We start from the raw sequence: 20,405 nt of genomic DNA on the forward strand, positions 1-20,405 counted from the left end.
ATTTGAAGTCTAGTAAGTGGAGCATTTCTTCAGATATTCTTTGGCCACCAGGACACCTTCTTTTGTGAAGTGCCTATTTAGATCTCTTGCCATTTTTATGGCCTTTTCACTCTCTTAATGGTGTCTTCTGATGTACAGAAGTTCTTATCAATCTTTTACTTTATGGGTAGTGCTTTTCCTCTCCTGAGAAATTGTAAGGTCATTAAGGTATTCTTTTATCTTTTAGAAGCTTTTTTGTTTTAACCTTTCACTTGTAGATCTACAGACCAATGGAATTGATTTTTCTGTTATGGTATAAGGCAGTGGTCAAAATTAAATATTTTTCTTGTATGGATATCCAGCACCATTTATTGAAAAAACATTTTTCCCCCTGCTCTTAAGTGCTGTCTTTATCTCAAATCAAATGTTCATATATGTTGAACTCTTTCTAGCTTCTCTATTTTGCTCCACTGGGCTGTTCATCTATCCTTGTGCCAATCCCATGCCATCTTAACTACTGCAGCTTTACAAAACAATACTGTAGTATTATTAAAATATCCTGTAGTTTTATTCTATAAACCTATCCTGACTACTGTTAGCCTTTGCATTTTTTATATAACTCTTAAAAATTATCATTTCAATTTCCATAAACATTTTTCTGGGATTTTGATTGGGATGACACTAAATCTATAGGTCAGTATTTGGAGAAATCACAGTTTTAGAGTATTAAGTATTCTAATCTAAGAACATGAAATATCTTTTTACTTATATCTTTAATGGTCCTCAATATTGTTTTGACTGTTCACTGTAGAGGTCTTACACCTCTTTCATTAGATTTTTTACTAAGTATTTAATGTTTTTACTGCTACTCTAAATAATATCAGTAGTACCAAAATAAAATTACTTAAAATTTCACTTTTTAATTATTTGTATTTGGCATACACATGACTAATTTTTGTATAATGGTCTTATACTTGTGGCCTTATTAAATTCACTTTTTAATTTAAAAAATTTATCTGTAGATTCCTTCAGATTTTCTATGCATATGATCAGGTCATCTACCAATAATAACGGTTTTATTTCTTTCTTTTGCCATCTTTATACCTTTCAATTTTTATTTTTGTCTGTTTTCATGCCCTAGGACCTCTAGTGAAACAGCAAATAGAAGGTAACAGTGGGCATCCTTGTCTTGTCATACTCCCAGAGCAAAAGTTTTCAATATCTTACCATTAAATAATTTTTGCTGTAAAAATTTTTAGACACTAGATTAAAAGCTTCCTTTCTAATTTGTTGAAATTTCTTTTTGTAAAAATCATAAAATTATTTTCTGTGTATAACAAACTTACATTTTTCCTCTTAATTCTTTTAATGTGGCAACTTATGATGATTGACTATCAGCTGTCAAGCCAGTTCTGTTTTCCTGTGATAAGTTCCACCTGGTCATAGTGAGCTGTCCTGTGTGAAACTAACCTTGGTCTTTGTTGCTAGTAAAATTTTTCTTTAAAATCTACTTTGATACTTATATAGTTAATAACTTTTCTAAAGGTAGTTTTGCACGGTGTATTTGTTCTATCTCTTTATTCTCAATCTTTAGTATTCTTGTATATTAATTAAATCCCTCAAAAAGCAGCAGTAAGCTTTTAAAAATTCCAATAATCTTTTTATTTTAATTGGAACATTCAGTCAATTTATAAGTACTTTAATTACTAATATATTTGAATTTAAATTTACCATCTTACTACTTGCTTTCTATTTGTTCTATCTTTCCTATGTTTCCTTATCTCTTTCTTGCCTTCTTTTGGAGGCAAGAAAGTTAGAGGGATATTTATTACTTTCTATCACCATAAATGCTTTATAACAAGTGTTCTATTACATCTTTATTCTGTTTCTGATAGGCTGAAATGATAAACTAGGTCTACTTTCTCACTGGCAGGCACGATTCTGATAGCCAGCTTCCTGAACGGCAGGACATCACACCCTGACACTGTCACTTGCACGGATCTACAAAGAGAATTCAGTTGAAGGACAGAGCACCTAGGACAATTACTGCACACTCAACAGAATCACAGCCTTCCAGTACCCAATGCAAATTTTTTATTTCGCCTAAATCTCAAACTATATTCCCAACTTGTTTTTCAAGTTTCACATTGGTACTATTTGTAAACTTCAATTGGCATTTAAAGTGAGATCATTATAGTTCTTCTAGAACAGTGGGGTTGAAACTAATAGTAACCCTGAGACAACTTTCTAATATATGTACAGGGCTTACAATTTACAAAGTACTTCACAGAATTATTCTACTTATCCACACAGAAATTTATAAATGCAAAGAAAATAACTTCCCTGGAGATGGAAATGATTTAACTGTGGATGGTAAAATATGGTTTTAACAGTGGATTGAGCGCGGGCTGGGAACCAAAGTGTCCCAGGTTCGATTCCCAGCCAGGGTACATTCCTGGGTTGCGGACCATAACCCCCAGCAACCGCACATTGATGTTTCTCTCTCTCTCTGTCTGTCTCCCTCCCTTCCCTCTCTAAAAATAAATAAATAAAATATTTTAAAAATATGGTTTTAAAAAACAAAGCATGGCACAGGGCTTAACAGATAGACAAAACAGCAAGAGGTAAGAATAGAAAAAGATTATGTGTTCATTGACATTCTTTGAGTAATATTCCTTGGAAAATATTCTAATTAGACACCATAAGAAAACCCTGTCTACACTTGGGTCAGCAAATTACAGCCTTTGGGCCAAAACTGGCTCCGCCCTTTCATTCGCTGACTGTCTATGGCTGCTTTTGGAGCACAGTTGAGTAACTGCAACAAGAGACCATATGGCCTGCAAAACTGAAAATATGTACTATCTGGTCTTTTAAAGGAAAAATTTGTAGTCCCCTGGCCAATAGCAGACTTTCATCTTTCCTATCTGTCTGGGAAAATCCTACTCTTATTCAGTTACCTTTGGCACAGTAGAAAAGAGGCAAATGAGAAAAGACAAATAAAAGGAATTCATAAAGGGGACAAAAGCTATCGTTACCTCTCACCTTCTGATCTAATACAGGCACTGTTCAGTGATGTAATTGTGCTTCTGAGAATGCCAGTGAGGTGCTTGCTCATGCTGCACGAAGGGTCCCTTAATCACATATATCCCTGGGGAACTTGCTCCTACCTTCTGACATTTTTCTCTCTCTGGGCTATGGATGCAAACAGCCCACTCAAGACTCAAAAGGAAGAAAGGAAAGAAGGTCTCTTTTGGAGCCCCTGAACACACTAACCTCCGGCAGAGTGAATACATCCTGTTGGAAGCCGTAATTCGAAAATACTCTGGTTTTGAGCGAGAAGAGCTGCCGCTTATGGTTCCCAAACCTAAACGCTGATAGTCTCTGAAACAAGCTTTTTCCACTAACTGTTCCATAGTGGACTTCTCCGAGGCCTTCAGAGTGGTACTGGTGGGGAGTTCACTGTCATCTGAAACTGTGATGGCAGAAAGAGGTTTTGAAAAAAATGATGTAGCTCAAAGTAGAAGATTAAAAACTTCCTTTTCGAAAGGCTTCTTAAATCAAGAGAGGTTTATATTAAGGCTACAGATCCATGGATATCATGAATCATGTAACTTCTAGCAGAAGTCATGATGTTCAAACAATCTGAATAGTAATGAATAGTCAAGAAATAAAATATCAGGAGCTCAAATGACTCAAAATGTCAGCAGAATTAACTCAATATGTCTAACAAAATAGGATTTTGAATTCATTACTCACAGTTTTAAGTCAGGCTTGCTTATTAATGCCAAAGTATAATGATTTCTATTTAGGACTCTAATATGATTTTTAATATAATCACTATACAAAGTCATCACCCAGGTTTCAGTTAACTTTTCAAAGCACAAACTTTTATTAGAAATTTCTAGATTAAGCAGAAGTTCAGGAGTGGGAAAAGATCTCTCTTAGAGAGGTATACTTTTCCTGTGGAAATATTTTTGTCAGAGGATGTGGTTGGTATACAAGAGAAACCCCCTTACAATTTTGCAGTCACAGGTTTTAGATGTGGAAGAATTTACCCAATAATGAAGTATTTTAGGGAGGATTAAAAAAGACACATTAGTAATTGGTACTATAGGTTATAACTAATAAAAATTCTATTAAAAGTTAATTCTCTGAATTTACTTTTCTATTTATTTATAAAGTAAGAGAAGTCAAATTAAAGCTTTCAAAATTTTTGGAAATGTTCTCAAAGTTATAATGTCAAAGGGAAAAATATGGCTCTCTTCCATTAAAAGAAAAAAAACCCCAACCTAACAGCTTATCCTTATAAATACCACAAATATACAACTTTGTGTATTAGTTTGTGAACTTCACAATGCAAGTATATTATTAGGTATCAGTTTTGTGTAGCCTTTTTATTTTCAGAGGAGCCAGGAAAACACGATAGACTTTGGTCTTTTGGCAGAATAACCATCACAGAATATAGTTTTTGTTCCATGATATCACAAACATGTTGAACTAGAAGAGTCACTAGTGATGGGTAGCAATCATTTTTTAGGGCTTTCCATGTGACTGTGCAGAGACCAGGGTTCCAACAAATGGTCACTTCAGTAATGGAATGGTGAGTCTCTTCACTGTTGCCGGGGGCAAGCCTGTAAGCATACATGCTAAAATGGAGACCTTTAGCCAGCGATCTCTCTCAAGATAATAATAATAAGGTTTATTATTATTATTATTATTTTATAACTGTATAAGCACTGATGATTGATTCTAAAAATCCTGAGAAGGAAAAGGGTACAATGGCATCCTGCTTCTCTACTAGATTAAATTATTCTCTCTAGTGTTAATTCCATAAACATACTTGATACTGGGGTCAGGAATAGAAAACAGTCAATCAGGTGGTTTGCTACTGGTTTTCTGCCCCTGTTTTCTTGACTAAGAGGTATCTCAGTTTCCCAGATTCTGTCCTTTTAAATATTTAGCAGGCATTTTAAAAAATCATCTAAGATTCTCTTCGTCTTAGGTCTTTCACTTGGATTATGAACATCCACAGTATTCTGACCAAGAACCCAAATCTTTAATTGCAAATATCCAATATTCTTAGCTTCTTATTCTTAATCCATAGTGATAAGGTATGGGGATTACTTTATAACTCAATTTCTTATGCAGTAGGGTTTCTTTCTTTCTCCCTTTAATAAGACCCATATAACCTTGGCTAATCAGTTCTACAGATTTAGTAAAGGAGAAGTATAATTTAACAAAATCTTACCCAAACAATGGAATATTGGGATTTTCTTTTTAAGTTCTAAGAAGCTAATATGTGCCTCGAATCTTCTTATGAGATCTAGGTTTTTGTGAGTCAGGTTTAAGTGCAACTAGTCTTAGTGTCTTATTCTTACTCATATAAGGAGAAAGAACAAAATCCATTCATGAAGGAAAAACAAGTTCTCACATACCAGATATGTCGTCTTCTTCATTCCACCCAGGACGATTCACTCTCTCTTCCACAATTGTCCCTGTCCTCTTCTTCAGTAAGTACTGACGCCCAATGGTCATTTTCCCTGCCCTTTTGGCACCTTTCACAATCGTTTTTGAGAAGGTGCTACAAGCCATAAAACCAAAGAGAATGTCAATTTGTATGAAGATATCACTCATATTTTTGATGACCCCAAAGCTCAACTTGTGTCTCCTCCATTTCCACAGCTACTAGTATTGTCCAGACCTGCATTAAGGCTCTCCTTCTTTAGATTACGTTTTACAAGGCAGCAGACTAATTTCCAAGAAAACACTGTTGCCATCAGAACACTGTTTTAGGTAGAAAGTGCAAGAACCTAGAGCGGGACACAAGTACTTCTCACCCCGAATCTAAACTCCTCATTTGGCTTTCTGGTCAATCAGGCCCTAACCCACTCTGGTTATCCACACCACTGCCTCCTCCGGTTCCTGCAAATGATGCCGTGGACGTCCTGTGAGGAAGCCGGCTGGCTCCTTCCAATGATGCAAGCCCTGCTCACTCATAGGCTTTTCTTTGAGATCATATGACAGTTGCAGTTGGCAACACCTCACTTCTTAAATGCTCTGAGTGCTATGCCTGGTGCTCTACCTTCTGACACTGTAAACCTTTTGAAACACAGAAAAGAGTAACACATGTCCCCTTTTTGTGAGGAGAAAAACATAAGAAATCAGAAATTTGAGCATCCTTTTGAGAATCAGCTTTAATTAAAGGGACACTAGTGTGTAAATCACATGGACCTAAAAGTAATTTATTTATTTATATAGTTTACCTTTTCTTGCTGAGAGAAAATCTGGGTAGAGGTTATTTATAATCCAGAGCATTAAACAAAGAACCTGTTTCCTAAATAATCATATTGAGATGAAGGTTTCAACTGAGATTGTTTTTTATTACATTCTTTTCTACCACAAAGAATAGAACTCTTTTTGTGTTTTCTTATCATCTGGTGAAAAGTGATAACGATTCTTTTATTGTCAAATAGTTGTATCAGACCTGTCTTTAGTCATTTGAAATGTAAATCTGCAGGTTATGAAATATATTTTAGATAACTGTTAGAAATCATAAAGTACTGGTATTTCCTTAATTAAAGCCTATTGTGAATCATTTCAAGTATAATTTAAGTTCAATGTGACTTTTGTAAAATCTTTCCAACTACAGTTATAGCTTTGTTTTATATAATCAAGACAATTCTGCTCTGGCTGGTGTGGCTCAGTGAACTGGGCACTGGCCAGAGACACAAAAGGTTACTGGTTCAATTCCTGGTCAGGGCACAGGCCTGGGTTGCGGGCCAGGTCCCCAGCTGGAGGTGTGTGAGAGGTAACAGATCGATGTTTCTCTCGCATATTGATATTTCTCTCCCTCTCTTTCTCCCTCCCTTCCCCTCTCTGCAAAAATAAATAAAATCTTTTCTTTTAAAAAAAGACAGTTCTAAGATATTTAAAATTTTTAAATTGCTATCTCTCTTTTGTAGCTGGATAGTATAAACTTGATATAATAAGCTTAACTTTATATATATGAATATGTAATTTTTTCCCAGATGGTTTCTACCCATGAAACACCCTAAGAAGCTTTGCTTCTTCCACAGGGCTGGGATAATGATTATCAAAGGCTCCTCGGTGACTGCACAGTACTAAGACAAAATGCTTGGTTCAGTTTTAAACATCTAGAAAGCTGTTCATGCTTCAGCCTATCATACCTGGATATGTGTGTTCTCCTTCGCTTATCACTGTTAAATGGTCCAGGTAGCTACCTAGGCAACCGGGAAATGACATGCTGTCTGGAACCTCGACTCTCCTACAATGCCCAGCATAACTCACTTTCAGGCAAAGGAAAATCTTTTTTTCTTTAAGGTCTGCAGACTACTCCCTAATATGTAATTTATATTGGCAGATACCCAAATTTCAGATGATTAATGATTAAAGAACTGAAATATCAGCCCCTATATTTTATCGCTAATTGAGGATTTTAAAGCAATTGTAATAACTGAAATTTATATTTCAACATACATTCCTAAAAATTTTGTTAGAAAACTAAGGCTTCTACTAAATAAATATGACAACTAAACACAATGCCTGATCCTAGACTGGATCCTTTGCCAGGCAGGAAAAACAAGGAGTTACAAAGGATCATCAGCAGAATCTGAATATGAACTCGGGTAATGTAAGTTTTATATCAATCAAATTTCCTGGTTGTGCTTACTGCACTGTGGTTACATAAGATAGTATCTTTATTCTTAGCAAATACAGACTGATGTATTTTAGAATAAAGAGACATTACGCCTGTAAATCAAATGGTTTAGAAAAAACATGTGTGCGAGAGAATGATAAAGAAAATGGAGCAAATATAAACAGTTGTGAATACGGATGAAGTGTACATAGGATTCTTTGTACAAGGCTGTAACACTTCTGTGAATTTGAAATTGTATTAAAACAAAAAGTTACAAAAAAATAAAAAGAAAAAATAAAGACTTCCATTTCTAAATCAAAGCAAAACTGTCTACTAGGCCTCGATATTACTGAAAACTGAATGGATTGCTCAAAGGCAGTTAGAAAATGATCTTTATGGAAAAAAGGAAAATAGAATTTCACATGTAAAAATGGATCATGAGCATAGACATGGGAGTCAAGCCTCTTGTAGCTGTCATTTTTGAAAATTGTTACAAATATCAATGCTGCCTTCTGAGTCTGGTCCAGCGGGCTGGACAGAATGGCAAAGGAAAAGAGCAGTCGTTACGCCTTGACCCAAGGGATAGGCCACTCCCCTGACAGTCCACTGTGCAGGGCTAAAGTGAAGAGAACGGACGGTGTTCTTACCGAAAGGAAGTGTTCTTTTCCTTCTGTTTGGGTAAAATTATTTGTGGGGTAGTTTGCCCAGTAGCAAAAGCAAAGGTGGTGAAAATGGACTGAGGGTAACGGAACTTCATCAGCTGCTTCTTAAAGATCTCTACTACTTCTGGACTCACTTCTTCATCAAACGCTACTTTAATCAACTAGAAACAAAGAGATTAAACACATCTGAAGCATTAAGGAATTCCAGATAATTTCCCCCAAATTCCTAAAGTAACAAAAAAATAACAATAATAAATGGCAAGAGTTTGCAGGTTGAAGGGACCTTGGATGTCATACAATTTTTTAATTTTAAAAGTAAAAATGATGGCTCAGAGAGGTTTAATTGACATAGATGTTTAGTTAGCAAGAAAAATCATGTATCTTGAAGTTGGCTTGCTTTCCAACTACCTTTTCTCTGATGTGATAGGGAAGCTAACTGCTAGTGGCTGAAGGAGGAAACACGACCTTCTCACTTCTCAACTGCTGATTTTAGACAGGGAATTTGGCCTAACCAGGTCTCTTCCTACCCTGAGACATGATAAATCTAGTAAGAAAAAACTCAGGGTGACTGGAATCCTAACCAGTATAGCCAGCAATATTCTAATTTCGAGTCCTTTGGCCGTTGGGACAGCGAAGAAGTCTCCAGGAAGTCGCTGCTCTCAGGTGATGGGAGAAGGTCTGCAGCCCAGAGATCTGCAGCCTCACGTTCCCATAATTAGCACATGGAGGAACGAGGGAGGGCTTCTCCACCAGAAGGAAGGAGGAAAGAATGGGGGCCCTTGGAAACCTGAGAAGTCAGAGGCAAAGCATTAAGAATAGCAAGGGAAAAAACAAAGAAAACACCACTCATCCAGCGTCTGGTCTGCACCAGTAATTCCACAAGTTCTGGTAGGTTCAGAGCTCCCTGAAGCAGATGCGGAGGGAATTGATTCCTATGTAAAGGCTTTCTCAAACACAAACTGAGGCAGGACTTGGCAGAGAACAAAAGTCAGTTGTGTTTGTGTGTGAGTTTCTAAGATCACCGAATACTGACTGATAATCTGTTGATATTCTGAGTTGGCCAGAGGGCTCAGGAAACCAGGGATTAAACCCAAGACTATTCACGTGTTACACAGTCGAAGATTATCCTCTCAGACCCTCTGATCCTCCTCATCTACTAACTGCTGACCACATTACCAGAGAAAGCGGCCCTGACATCCTTTGTAGAAAACTTTTAAATAACAGAAGAATGCCCCCCTTTCTTAATACCTGAAAAGATGCCGATGTGATCTGTAGCCCTTCTTGCATGTTCTGCTGTAGCTGGTTCTGCACTGTGATCTTCTTCTCCTTGGTGATGGAGGCAATCGGAATACTTCGCATAACCGTCTGCTCACCAACTACAGGAAGACAAGGCACAGACTCAGCAACAGCACGTTCCTGCGCATTTCTAGGATCTCTGCTGCTCATTCTGTCAGCCTCTGATGGAGAAATGCATCTGGAGAGGGCAAGGCCCAGGCATGCAGAGAGAGAAAATGCCATGATTCTGGACTCACATTCATTCATTTTATTGCATGGCCATTCACCCTGAGACACAATCCTTTCTCAGAGTAGAGGAACAGTCACAGCCTGCCTGCCTTTGTTCTATTCTTCCCAACCTCTGTGTGTCACGCAAGGTCACCTGGATTAAGGCAATCTTACAGGAAGGGTAGGTTTTATGCAGAAAAACAGAAGTACCTTCAAATATTGAAAAGACATTTTTGATTTTAATGTAAAAATAAAGTAGAAGAGAAAGGTTTTTAAAGTGTGTTTCTATATGTGTTGAAAGGTACTATACTACATGTATGTGCCTTTGGAGATACAAGTCTGGACTTAGGCCCAAGATTTCTACAAATGTAAGTGTTAAATCAAAAAAGGGAAAATAATTTATCAACTGTCTGGGGTTATGGAGAGGAGAGTCTTGGGAAGGAGCGTCACACATGAAGCCTCCCTTGGAGAGCACTGAGCTCCCCATGGGGCAGGGGAGTCACACATGGAATATAACAACATGTAATTAGCTCCCAGGTTTGAGGGAACGAGGCTTTACATACTTCAGAAGGGCAAAGACTTCTGCACGTTCGATGGCCACAGAACAATTCCTGGAGGAAGTGAGAGGGAAGGTGAGCTTTGAAGAGAGTGTGGGTTTGGATTTGCAGAGGGGTGCAGGGAGGGCAGTTCAGACAGCCACACCAGGAACAGAACAGGGACAACAACAGGGAAGGCCCTCAGCTCGTAGGCCAGAGGGGTGGCCTCTGGATCAGGTTTATGGGATTTAAGTGGCAATATGTTTATCCACTCATCATCACCAGAATTCCTTATTTCTTGGACCTGCCAATTCCTAACCTGAAATATTCTGATTATCCTTTCATGTTAAGCTCATACCCAGAGGCTAAACAAAATCAGGATGTACATGGGATATAAGTTCATGGATGTATTCAACACCTACTTTTACAGAACACATCTAAAATGATCAGATTTCCACATATACTATTTCTAAAGGACAAATAGTACATTAAAAATTTAAGAAGAGAAATAAACTGAAAGAGGCAAATAAAAAGGTTTTCTCTAAAAAAAAAAGTGAAATTAACCCCCAAATTGACAGGATAAAACAAGAGGACAATACAGCTTTCACACTAAGTATGCCATTGATCTGCTTGAAATAAATAAGTCAGAGCAATTTAAATGACCAACGGTCTCATACATTTATATGCCCATATGTATGTTTATGGTCACTGAACTCACAAAAATCAAAAACAAAAACTCATAAGCACTGGCTGCGTAGTGTCCTTTAAAAATATGTATGCTTTCAAATACAAACGTAATTTATGTATAATTTGACAGGAGAGGGCTGATAAATTTTACTCTATTTTCATTCTTTTAAAAAAAATCACAACTATTGCCATATTCATTTTGTTTATTGAAATTTATGAGCTTTTTGCTTACTGTGCAGTAAGCAATCTTTCGTGACCGAGGTAATGAACTATCTTGATTCCCCCCACACGAGAGCTATACAACTGTGAGCTTTTCCAAGACATTACACTGCATATGTCTGAATTCTACTGTGTAACGAAATGCATGGCACACAGTGTGCAATCAGCAGGTGTTGATGGATAGTAATTTCAGGTGAGGGAGAAACTTCAGTGACCACTTGTTCCAATAGTGCCCAGTCCCCAGCATGTGTCACAGTCACTTCCGGGGTTAAAAACACACATATGTCTAGGTCTCTGCATTCTTAGGATCCTAATTCAGATTTTAATTCAATTGTTTGAGGGTTGGGCCCAGAACTGGTATTTTAAAAATATATATATTTACTGGTTTTACAGAGAGAGGAAGGAAGAGAAAGAAAAACATCTGTTGGCTGCCTCCCATATACTCCCTGACCGGGGATTGAACCCACAACCTTTTGGTGTATGAGACAACATTCCAACCAACAGAGCCACATCAGCAAGGGAGGTTTTTTTTTTAAGCTTTCTAGATAATTCAAATTCATCAGCCAAGGTTTGTGAACCACTGTGTTATCACTAATCAGGCTCAATTCACTCACTGTATCAAAGGGGAAACGGAAACCTAGAGAGGTTAGGGGACCTAAGAAACCAAGACTGGTCACAGCAGTCTAAACCTGAGCTGCTTGACTTGTAGTCCAACAGCTTTACCCAAACCCAGTATAAGTTCTTCCATCAACTAGAAGAGTTTGTAGAGAGACTAGTGATTTTAAAGAGATGATTCAGACTTGATAGGACATGCTATTCTTTTCTAACATAGAAGATTGTGTAGGGTAATAGAAAATAGAAATGGAAGTTGAGGAAATGTAGTGAACAGAAGTTGCCTGCTAAGAGGGAAGTGGAATTAGTTGAAATGGGAGAAATGGGATGAGAGGGAGGTGGGGTTAGTTAGTTGGTGCAGTACAATCCCGTGGTGCTTAGCACATTGTTCCAAAAAAGTTAGCTGTACAGTTATCTGTAGGACTCAGAAAGGTGGGGCAAATCGGCAAAGGGCAGTGTTAGCAACCAGATACCGTGAATATTCTGAGGTCACAATATGCTGCCAGTGAAATTATGATCATTTCGGTGAATTTACTGTTAAGAAGATACCCTTGGTTCTCCAAGTAAGAATCTATGATCCAAATTATCATTAGCTGTGATAGACAAAAGTATTCTAAAAAACCCCTGTATGGCATAAGGCTCACTTTGAATCTGAAATGATCTGCAAACCACTGTACACAGATGGAGTCAAGTCCTCACGTAGGACCTACATATCCAGGTGCTGACAGCATAACATGAGACGCACCTAGCTGATCATGGGGAGTCCCTCTGAACAGAATTCTGTACGTGGTGAGGAACAGGGCTCCTTCTGCAGGCAGCAGCTGAGGCCCTCCGAGAAGGCCTCCAGTGGCTTCTTCTCTTCCATCAGGATCCAACAGGACTCGAAGACCTTCACAAACAAGTTCTTCCCCTGGCAGTAGAGCAGGTCTAAGGATCTTGGGCTAACAACAGAAAAAGTATTTTAAACATTACTCTTGTGGGGTTTCCAACACTTAGACAAGGTTATGTTCCTGTTACAGATCTAAAAAGCCTGAGCCAGACTTCCCAAACAGCCAAATGAGAAAACAGATTTGGGAAGAGGCACAAATGTCATATCTGCATGCACATGTGAAAAGATTCTTTGCAGCATCACTTATTAAAAGGAAGTCACTGGAAATTACTAAAATGTTTGAAACATGCATTCAATACAGACATTCAAAAAATGACATGAATCTTTAAGTGTTAACATAGAATGACATTCAGAATACACTGTTAGGTAAAAAAACAAATTCCAAACAAGTATATATATTATGATCCCTTTTTTGGAAAAAGAAAATTTGAGACTATGAACCAAACTGTCCAAGGTGGTGCCATCATGGTTAAGGGTAGTGGTGGGGTGGGGTGGGCAAGACCATGAGAGGCTTTCACTTTGTACAATGTATATTTCTTTAACGCTTCAATTTTATACAAAGAGCACTGTTATATTTGTAAATTGAAAAACCAATTACTTAAAAAAATGGATGTGTCTTTAAAAAGATCCACCTTTCTTGGCCCTTATTCAAGACTAATACAGTAAGTGGCCAAGTAATGAACGTTTATACATATTGGGAAATAAGGAACCACATGATACTCTCCTCTGAAGAATTCAGTAATAGAAAAAAAATCCGTCTCTCCTGAAGAACTAGTATGTTACTTTTTAAACAAAAACTATATAAATCAGCATTATTCTTTTTCTTGGCTCTAAGACCAATGTAAGAGCTAAATGTAAAGCCAAAGTATAATGAACACTGTGTCTCAGATTTCTGACAGAATTATCTTTCCTATACATCTGGCTTCTGATTTCTCCTTTGAATTTAACGATTTTGTTGTCTGAACCCTAACCCACAGACTGAACCTGAAGACGGTCTGACCGGTGCCAGACTAGCTGCAAAATGGTTGCCTGGGAGGCTTGTTAAAGCACGGATTCCCAGGCCAATTCCCAGGGTACTCCAGCTGGCAAATAAGAAACCAGGGGGCTGGAGTAGGGTGCAGGACTTTCAATTTTTAATAGAATTCCCAGATACTTATGATGTATGCTTGTAATGTATACAGATGTAAGGACCTGGCATTTTTATGGTGATAGTCTTAAGTCCTTTTTTTTGGAAGTAGGCAGGGCATAAAATCTTGGCTTGAGCTTGGAAGTTAGAATGTTCATAATTTATGCTCTGTCTATAAAAGCAGACTCAACAAGAGGTTACTATTGCTCCTTTGTTGAATCCACTATTTCAGTATCCTTTTTATGAGGACCTATGTGATGAACTCCTCTGAAAGTTTTATGCATCATTAAAACTGGAGCTGGTCTCTGTAAAAGGTTAGGAGAAGGTACTTGCTGGGGCACAAGAGTCTATTATTGCTGTTTTAAAAAAGAGATGTTATGCCCTGAAAGCATGTGGTCTGAAATAATTACCTTCTGTATAGGTGGAAGTCTTCTACTCTCCCGATGTACTGCTTCTAGGGTCTCAATGTGCATAGCCACAATTCCTAGGATGAGTCAGAGTATTCAAAATGAAAGAGCACAAAACATGCAGAATTATAAGAAACTCTAGATATTTTAGATTTGAAAAGTAAAAATATTTTGGTGGTTCCTCAAAGAGTTAAATATAGATTCAGCAACAACTCCTAGGGATATACCCAAAAGAACTGAAAATAAGGATTCACACAGACACTTGTATGCAAAGATCCAGAGTACCACTATTCCCCAAAGAGGGAAGGTGGAAACAATCCAAGTGTCCATCAACAGATGAATGGATAAACAAAATGCGGTACAATAGACTATCATTCAGCTATAAAAAGGAATGAAGTTCTGATAACCACTACTACATGGATGACCCCTGAAAACATCATGCAAAGTTCCAGACACAAAAGGACAGATGCTATATGATTTCACTTATATGTAATATCCTGAATAGGCAACTTTATAGAGACAGACAGCAGATTAGAGGTTACCAGGAGCTAGGGAGTAGAGAATGAGGAGTTACTTCTTAATGGGTACAGAGTGTCTGTTTTGGAGTGACGTAAAAGTTTTATAATACATAGCGGAGTCGTGAAGATTGTATAACATTGTGAATGTAATTAACACCACTGAGTTTTATACTGAAAATGGTTTAAAATGGCAAATTTTGTTATTATATTTTACCACAATTTAAAAATATTTGAAAAAGCTAATCAGACATAAGTACAGTTGGCCCTCCATCTGTGGGTTCCAAATCCGCAGATTCAACTAACGATGGATCAAAAGTATTTTAAAAAGTTACATTGTTGCTGAATATACTACATGGTTAGGTCTATGATGCCTGTGGCCATGCTGAATCTGCACAGACTTTCTTGTCATGTGCAGTACGACAATACAATACAGTACGACAACTACTTACATAGCATTTACTCTGTATTAAGTAATATGAATAATCTAGAGATGACTTAAAGTAGACGGGAGGAGGTATGTAGGTTATATGCAAATACTATGCCATTTTCTATGAGGGACTTGGGCATCAACAGATCCTGGAACCAGTCCTCCGTGGATAGCAAGGGAGGACTGTAAACAGCATGGCTAAACTATAGGAGGACAAGCATCACAGGTGTTATACTGGAAAAAGTAGACCCGTAAGAACAGTTCTTACTCAAAGATCTCCAATATTCTGTTTCTCTAATATCTGCAGAATGATTACCTGGTATCATGCAATGAAGGCTCTTGATGTGATCCTGCGTAACTCCACTCTCTGTACAAACCTTGTCAATAAACCGTGTAATGAAACGCACCACAGAATTGGCGATGTCATTGTTCTCTGAATCTTCAAATCCGCTTTCTGTGTCATAGCTCTCAGCTACACTTCCTGCAATACTAAGAGAGTCAGAAAAAGAAATCACGGTCAGTACTCAAAATGTGGCAAATGAGTACTATATCATGGTTAATTTCCACAGCAATTTAAACTTCTACTCACAGAAGGCTCACTTAGTGCCGGGGCTCCTTTGTGAGTGATAATGGTCAAACATTCTGCTTGCCCACATGAGGAAGCTACTGTCAGGGATTGTTCTTTGGACCCAGATTTTTTTTGATAAGGAATACTTTCTGTCACTCTCCTAAAGGGAACCCAGGAACCACAGAAGATAAAGCAAAAAGGGACTCTTTCATTTATTATCTGATACTTAAAACTTTGGGGAAAAAAACTTGTCCTAAGTTTACTACAGAGAGTCAAAATAACACAGCTATCTTTGGCCTTTGGCAACTGGGAGACCTTTAGCTTGTAGGCAAAGTAAAAGAACTATTTTTAGCAAACAGCACACGCTTCCAAACGGAAGAACCATATGGTCCTAAGAACCCTTCTCTTATCAATATTTATGTTGCTCTGAGTGCATCACAACCCTTTTGGTCACTCAGAAACCATCATTCTTCTGTAGGTGATAAAACCATGCCAGAGAAGGGAGTAAATCTGAAGTGTGGCAGATGTGAAAGCTCAATCCCTGCCCTTGTTGGTTACTCAGTTCCCACTGTTCAACAAGTGCCCGCCCCTGCCTCTTTCAGACAGCCAATCACGGAGAAGACTCACCTGCCTCTTCTAACCTACTCAGTTCTCTTTCCCCCAAACCCAATCGCACCAGCTGAAGCAGTGTTAAAGTGAAGCCAAGCAGCGAATATGACCATCAGCTCATCCCAAAGCATTAAAGAACGTGGTGCTTGAGCCACTCACTATGTAACTCAGGTTGTAGAAAACATCATGAAGGGGGAAAAAACAAGGAAAGAGAAAGAATGATGGACGTGCTACTTCAGATAGGGAAGTCAGGGAGGCCTCGCAGGGTAGGTGACATCTGAGCCAAGAATGAAATGAAGTTAAGGAGTGATTCTCCTGACCATTTCCAGGGAAGTATTCCAGACTGTGGGACAAGTACAAAGGCCCTGAGGCAGTATTATGCTTAGAGTGCTTGGCATTAGCCTTAGCAGAGAGACAAGTCTGGCTGACCAGAAAATGACAGATGAGGTCAGAGCAGTAGGTAGTGAGGGGCCAGACCCTGTGAGGCCTTGGGTTTTGTTCTCAGTGGTAGGCAAATTTGTTGTGGAGCTGAGCACAGCACAGCTGGGGACATGATCACAAGCAAACACAACGGACAAATGGGGAACAGAGGGCCAAGAAACAACCATGTTAGCAAGAAAGAGCTCATTAGTAATTTTCCGAAGTGCTGCCTATAAATTGCTACGGCAGAAAGTAACTGAAGGGCTGGATCAGCGGTGGGTGAGACTCTGGAAAAATCAGGTCATGAAGGAGAAGGAAGTATGGGTGGTGGTTAAGAAGAGTTGAATGAAGTGAAGGTCTTTTAGTGGAAAACAGCTGAGCAAGTCTGGAAATAGTTAATTTCTGAAATAAGTACAGCAACATTCATCCAAAATACTTCATATTCTCCGCTAAGCCGGGAAGAGCAGGAGAGTCTCTGCGTGTCCACATTTCAGTACCTGTTTGTCACAATGCTGTTGCTCCCACTCTCCCAGTCGCCCGGTGCTGATGTTCTCAGGAGCTTGTTTTTACTTGTATCTAGCGGAACTAGCAGGTTGACCATGAGGTTTGCGAAGTGAATGGCCTGACTGAAGACAGTGCTTTCCTCCCGTTGCACCAGCTCCTGCTGAGCTGACTTGCTCAGAGTAGGCCAAAGGCGGAGCTGCTCGGCTGCCAGGTCCATTGCCGTCTTCTCCTGATACTGGTCACCAGGGAGCTTGTCCTAAAAAAACAAGCAACACAATCCAAATCTATTACTTCACATGTGCTTCAAAAAACATGGAAGATGTTTTAATCATTCATCTATTAAATACCTGCATCAGCAAAAATGAAAACATATACACAAAACATAACAACAAACAAAACCTAATCTTTTCTACCCAGATCCAGCAGGCCTGGGACCAAGTGACAAACCCAAGGAAGCAACAGCAAAGCAGATGGATACACTTCTCACCGCTGACATTTCACTGCATTTATTTATCTTTGTGGCTCCATCCCTTTTGGTTGCCAGTTACAACAAATTATTAACCCGAGTACCTATAAGTCCTCAGGTATGAATGTTCAAATCACATCACTAATACTCTGACACATTTCTTTTCTTCTGCTCTTTGGGAGAAGGAGATGGAGCGTCCAAAGTCAAAACACAGAGCTAGATTTCCTTGTCCATGTGGGAGCCAAACATTATATGTGAATACATGGCTGACTATGGGATTAAGAGGGGTTTCCTAATAGGGTAAGGAATTAAACAATAATAGTAACTGACATCTGCATGGCACTTTAAAGCTTGTGAAGAGCTGGTCCATCTATATCTTACTTGTCTCTAGCCTGGGGCTCAGAGATAGACTCCTTCAGACTATATACACAGAAGCAGTGACATGCTTGCTTTACAAATGCTTTTGAGACACACGAATGTTAGCATTACAGCTGCTAAAAAACTACCAAAGCACCCCACTGGCCCAGTTATTTCTGGGACATGACCTTAAGCGAACAGTGTTTGTCCTTTCCCAAGTGCATTTGGTGTTTGGAAAGAGAAATCTGAGTTTAAGTTAAATTAAGCCAAATTCATACTAACAGTGCACAATAATTTGGAATATCAGATAAAGATCAGAGACTGCTATTTGTTATTAAAGTTTCTGTTCTTACCACTCTCAATATTAGATCAAGAATATGTTTAAATTTATAAGGCATAGAAATATTTGAATATTATTGTGTAGTTTCTGTTAGATGTCTCAGTTCACTTATCTCACAAAATATGAGGCCAACTTAAAATAAAGAATGTTGGAAAGGATCAGCAGCAACGTGTTAGCCCAGCCTATACTGATACAATTACGTTGTTACTCTTAAAGTGAATACACGTCGACAGTCAGCCTTTCATTAGCCTCACTCAACTAATGAGGATGCACATTTCTAACATTTATTGTTTACTACATGCGAGGCACTCTTCAATGGGCTTTACCTGTATTAGATATTATGATCTTACAGAATCATACCTATTTGCTTTTTCAGTTGATTTTAATTTGACATTTCTTCAAGAAGTTAATGGTACAAAGACATCTGCCTAAGTATTTTAGGTTTGTTCTTTCTGTTCAATTTCCTATCATTGTGTCCAGGAAATTCTTATTTATTAAAATATAATAAAATATTCTAGTGTTGATGGACTGTATTAAGAAGTAATTATGGAAAAAAATATAGTGCCAGAAATCAACGGAAAAAAGATGCTCACCACAGAGCTCCATAAAATAAACTCCAAAGATACCAGCAGGAAAATGGCTAGATTTCCTTTTGCCCTGGGAAAATCTGAACAAGCTTTCCTGGAAGCCTGGATCACAGACTCTCATGCGTATCCTTCTTCTCTCATCTTACCTTTTGCTTCAGATGTGGGGCATGATTGTCTTCCTTGGCTGAGAGATAGAGGGAACGAACTTGTTCCTGCACTGCATTGTAAAAGGTTGTCTCCCAAAACTGCTGATTTGTCCAAATGGGGTGGTCCTGCACACAGGTGTAAGCAAACTGGCTGACTCCGGGGGCCAGTTTCTGTGGGAACACACAATACATAGCAGACATCACCATGGGGCTGGCAGAGTTAGGACAGTTCAGAAGGCAACAGGGGCCATGGTTAACTGCAGATGTGCTCGAAGGACTCATCCAAATAGTATTTTATGGCAATACAAGCCTAGCAACCAGCAACTTGCTCATTTCTGAACTGGCAACTTTGGGCTTGCTAGAAAACCCCTAAGGTCTTGATCACTTTATCGATTAAAATGGAACACTTCAGCAACAGCTACAAGTTGAAGTTATTACACGAATTAGAGAAGACATGAAAATGCCTGGTGCTGTGTACCATATGCATAGTAGGCACTGCAGAGCTGGTAGCTTTATTACAATTAAAACACATAATAAAATCCACTAAACCTAAATACAAAACTCCAGATAATTTAAAATTTCTTCTACTTGGTTTTAGAGTACCTCTTACGGGGCCTCTAACTGAAATGTGAGTGAGCCTACGGCTTGGCCTCATGCACAGAATGAAGGCAGAATGAATTTGGGGCTCAAGAGGAATTGCACCCTCTCTACTGCTCATGCTAGCCTCTTACCTCCCCCGCAAGGCTGCTGCCTGGCCATCAGAGTCCCTAGCAGACTGTCTTGGGCTTCAAAGGTATTTTCTGGTAACTAAGTTGGGGTATGGGAAGGTAATCTCAAACCAAACCTTCCTTTTCAGGACTTCCTGCTGGGCTTCAGAGTGAGAATAAACCTTACTCTTGTGATTAACAACAGTGGGAAGGAAAACCAATTCTTATAGGTATTTGAGGACCTTCATCAACACATCTAATTTGACACTAAAGATCTTTTAAGACTCACATTACTATTGCCAACTTAAGTCAGAGAAAACAGAAGTTCAGGGAAGTTTAAGTCCAAGGCCATATAGCAATTACATAAGTGGTAAAGTAGGTTTTAAGCCCAGAGTCTGCTTGGTTCCAAAGCCCCTGCTTTTACTACACCAAACTGTCTTGCAAAGGAATTGAAAGCAAAGCATAAAATACATTAAGTA

At 38.6% G+C, this 20,405-nt stretch overlaps 1 protein-coding gene across 2 annotated transcripts in view; it reads right to left on the reverse strand.

Annotated features, from left to right (window-relative positions):
* SBF2 (SET binding factor 2) overlaps window positions 1-20,405 on the reverse strand; it is a 432,668-nt gene that overhangs the window by 49,770 nt on the left and 362,493 nt on the right. For both annotated transcript variants that reach the window (XM_028514405.2, XM_036029007.1), the window contains exons 18-26: window positions 19,220-19,390; window positions 17,317-17,579; window positions 15,539-15,711; window positions 14,281-14,354; window positions 12,601-12,796; window positions 9,547-9,674; window positions 8,284-8,459; window positions 5,415-5,560; window positions 3,253-3,451 (exon numbers count right to left, since the gene is read on the reverse strand). In XM_028514405.2, the coding sequence (XP_028370206.1) occupies window positions 3,253-3,451; window positions 5,415-5,560; window positions 8,284-8,459; window positions 9,547-9,674; window positions 12,601-12,796; window positions 14,281-14,354; window positions 15,539-15,711; window positions 17,317-17,579; window positions 19,220-19,390 (1,526 nt within the window). The remainder of the gene's footprint in view (window positions 1-3,252; window positions 3,452-5,414; window positions 5,561-8,283; window positions 8,460-9,546; window positions 9,675-12,600; window positions 12,797-14,280; window positions 14,355-15,538; window positions 15,712-17,316; window positions 17,580-19,219; window positions 19,391-20,405) is intronic.

Source organism: Phyllostomus discolor, chromosome 6 (genome assembly GCF_004126475.2).
Source record: "Phyllostomus discolor isolate MPI-MPIP mPhyDis1 chromosome 6, mPhyDis1.pri.v3, whole genome shotgun sequence".
Taxonomy (NCBI): Eukaryota; Metazoa; Chordata; class Mammalia; order Chiroptera; family Phyllostomidae; genus Phyllostomus; species Phyllostomus discolor.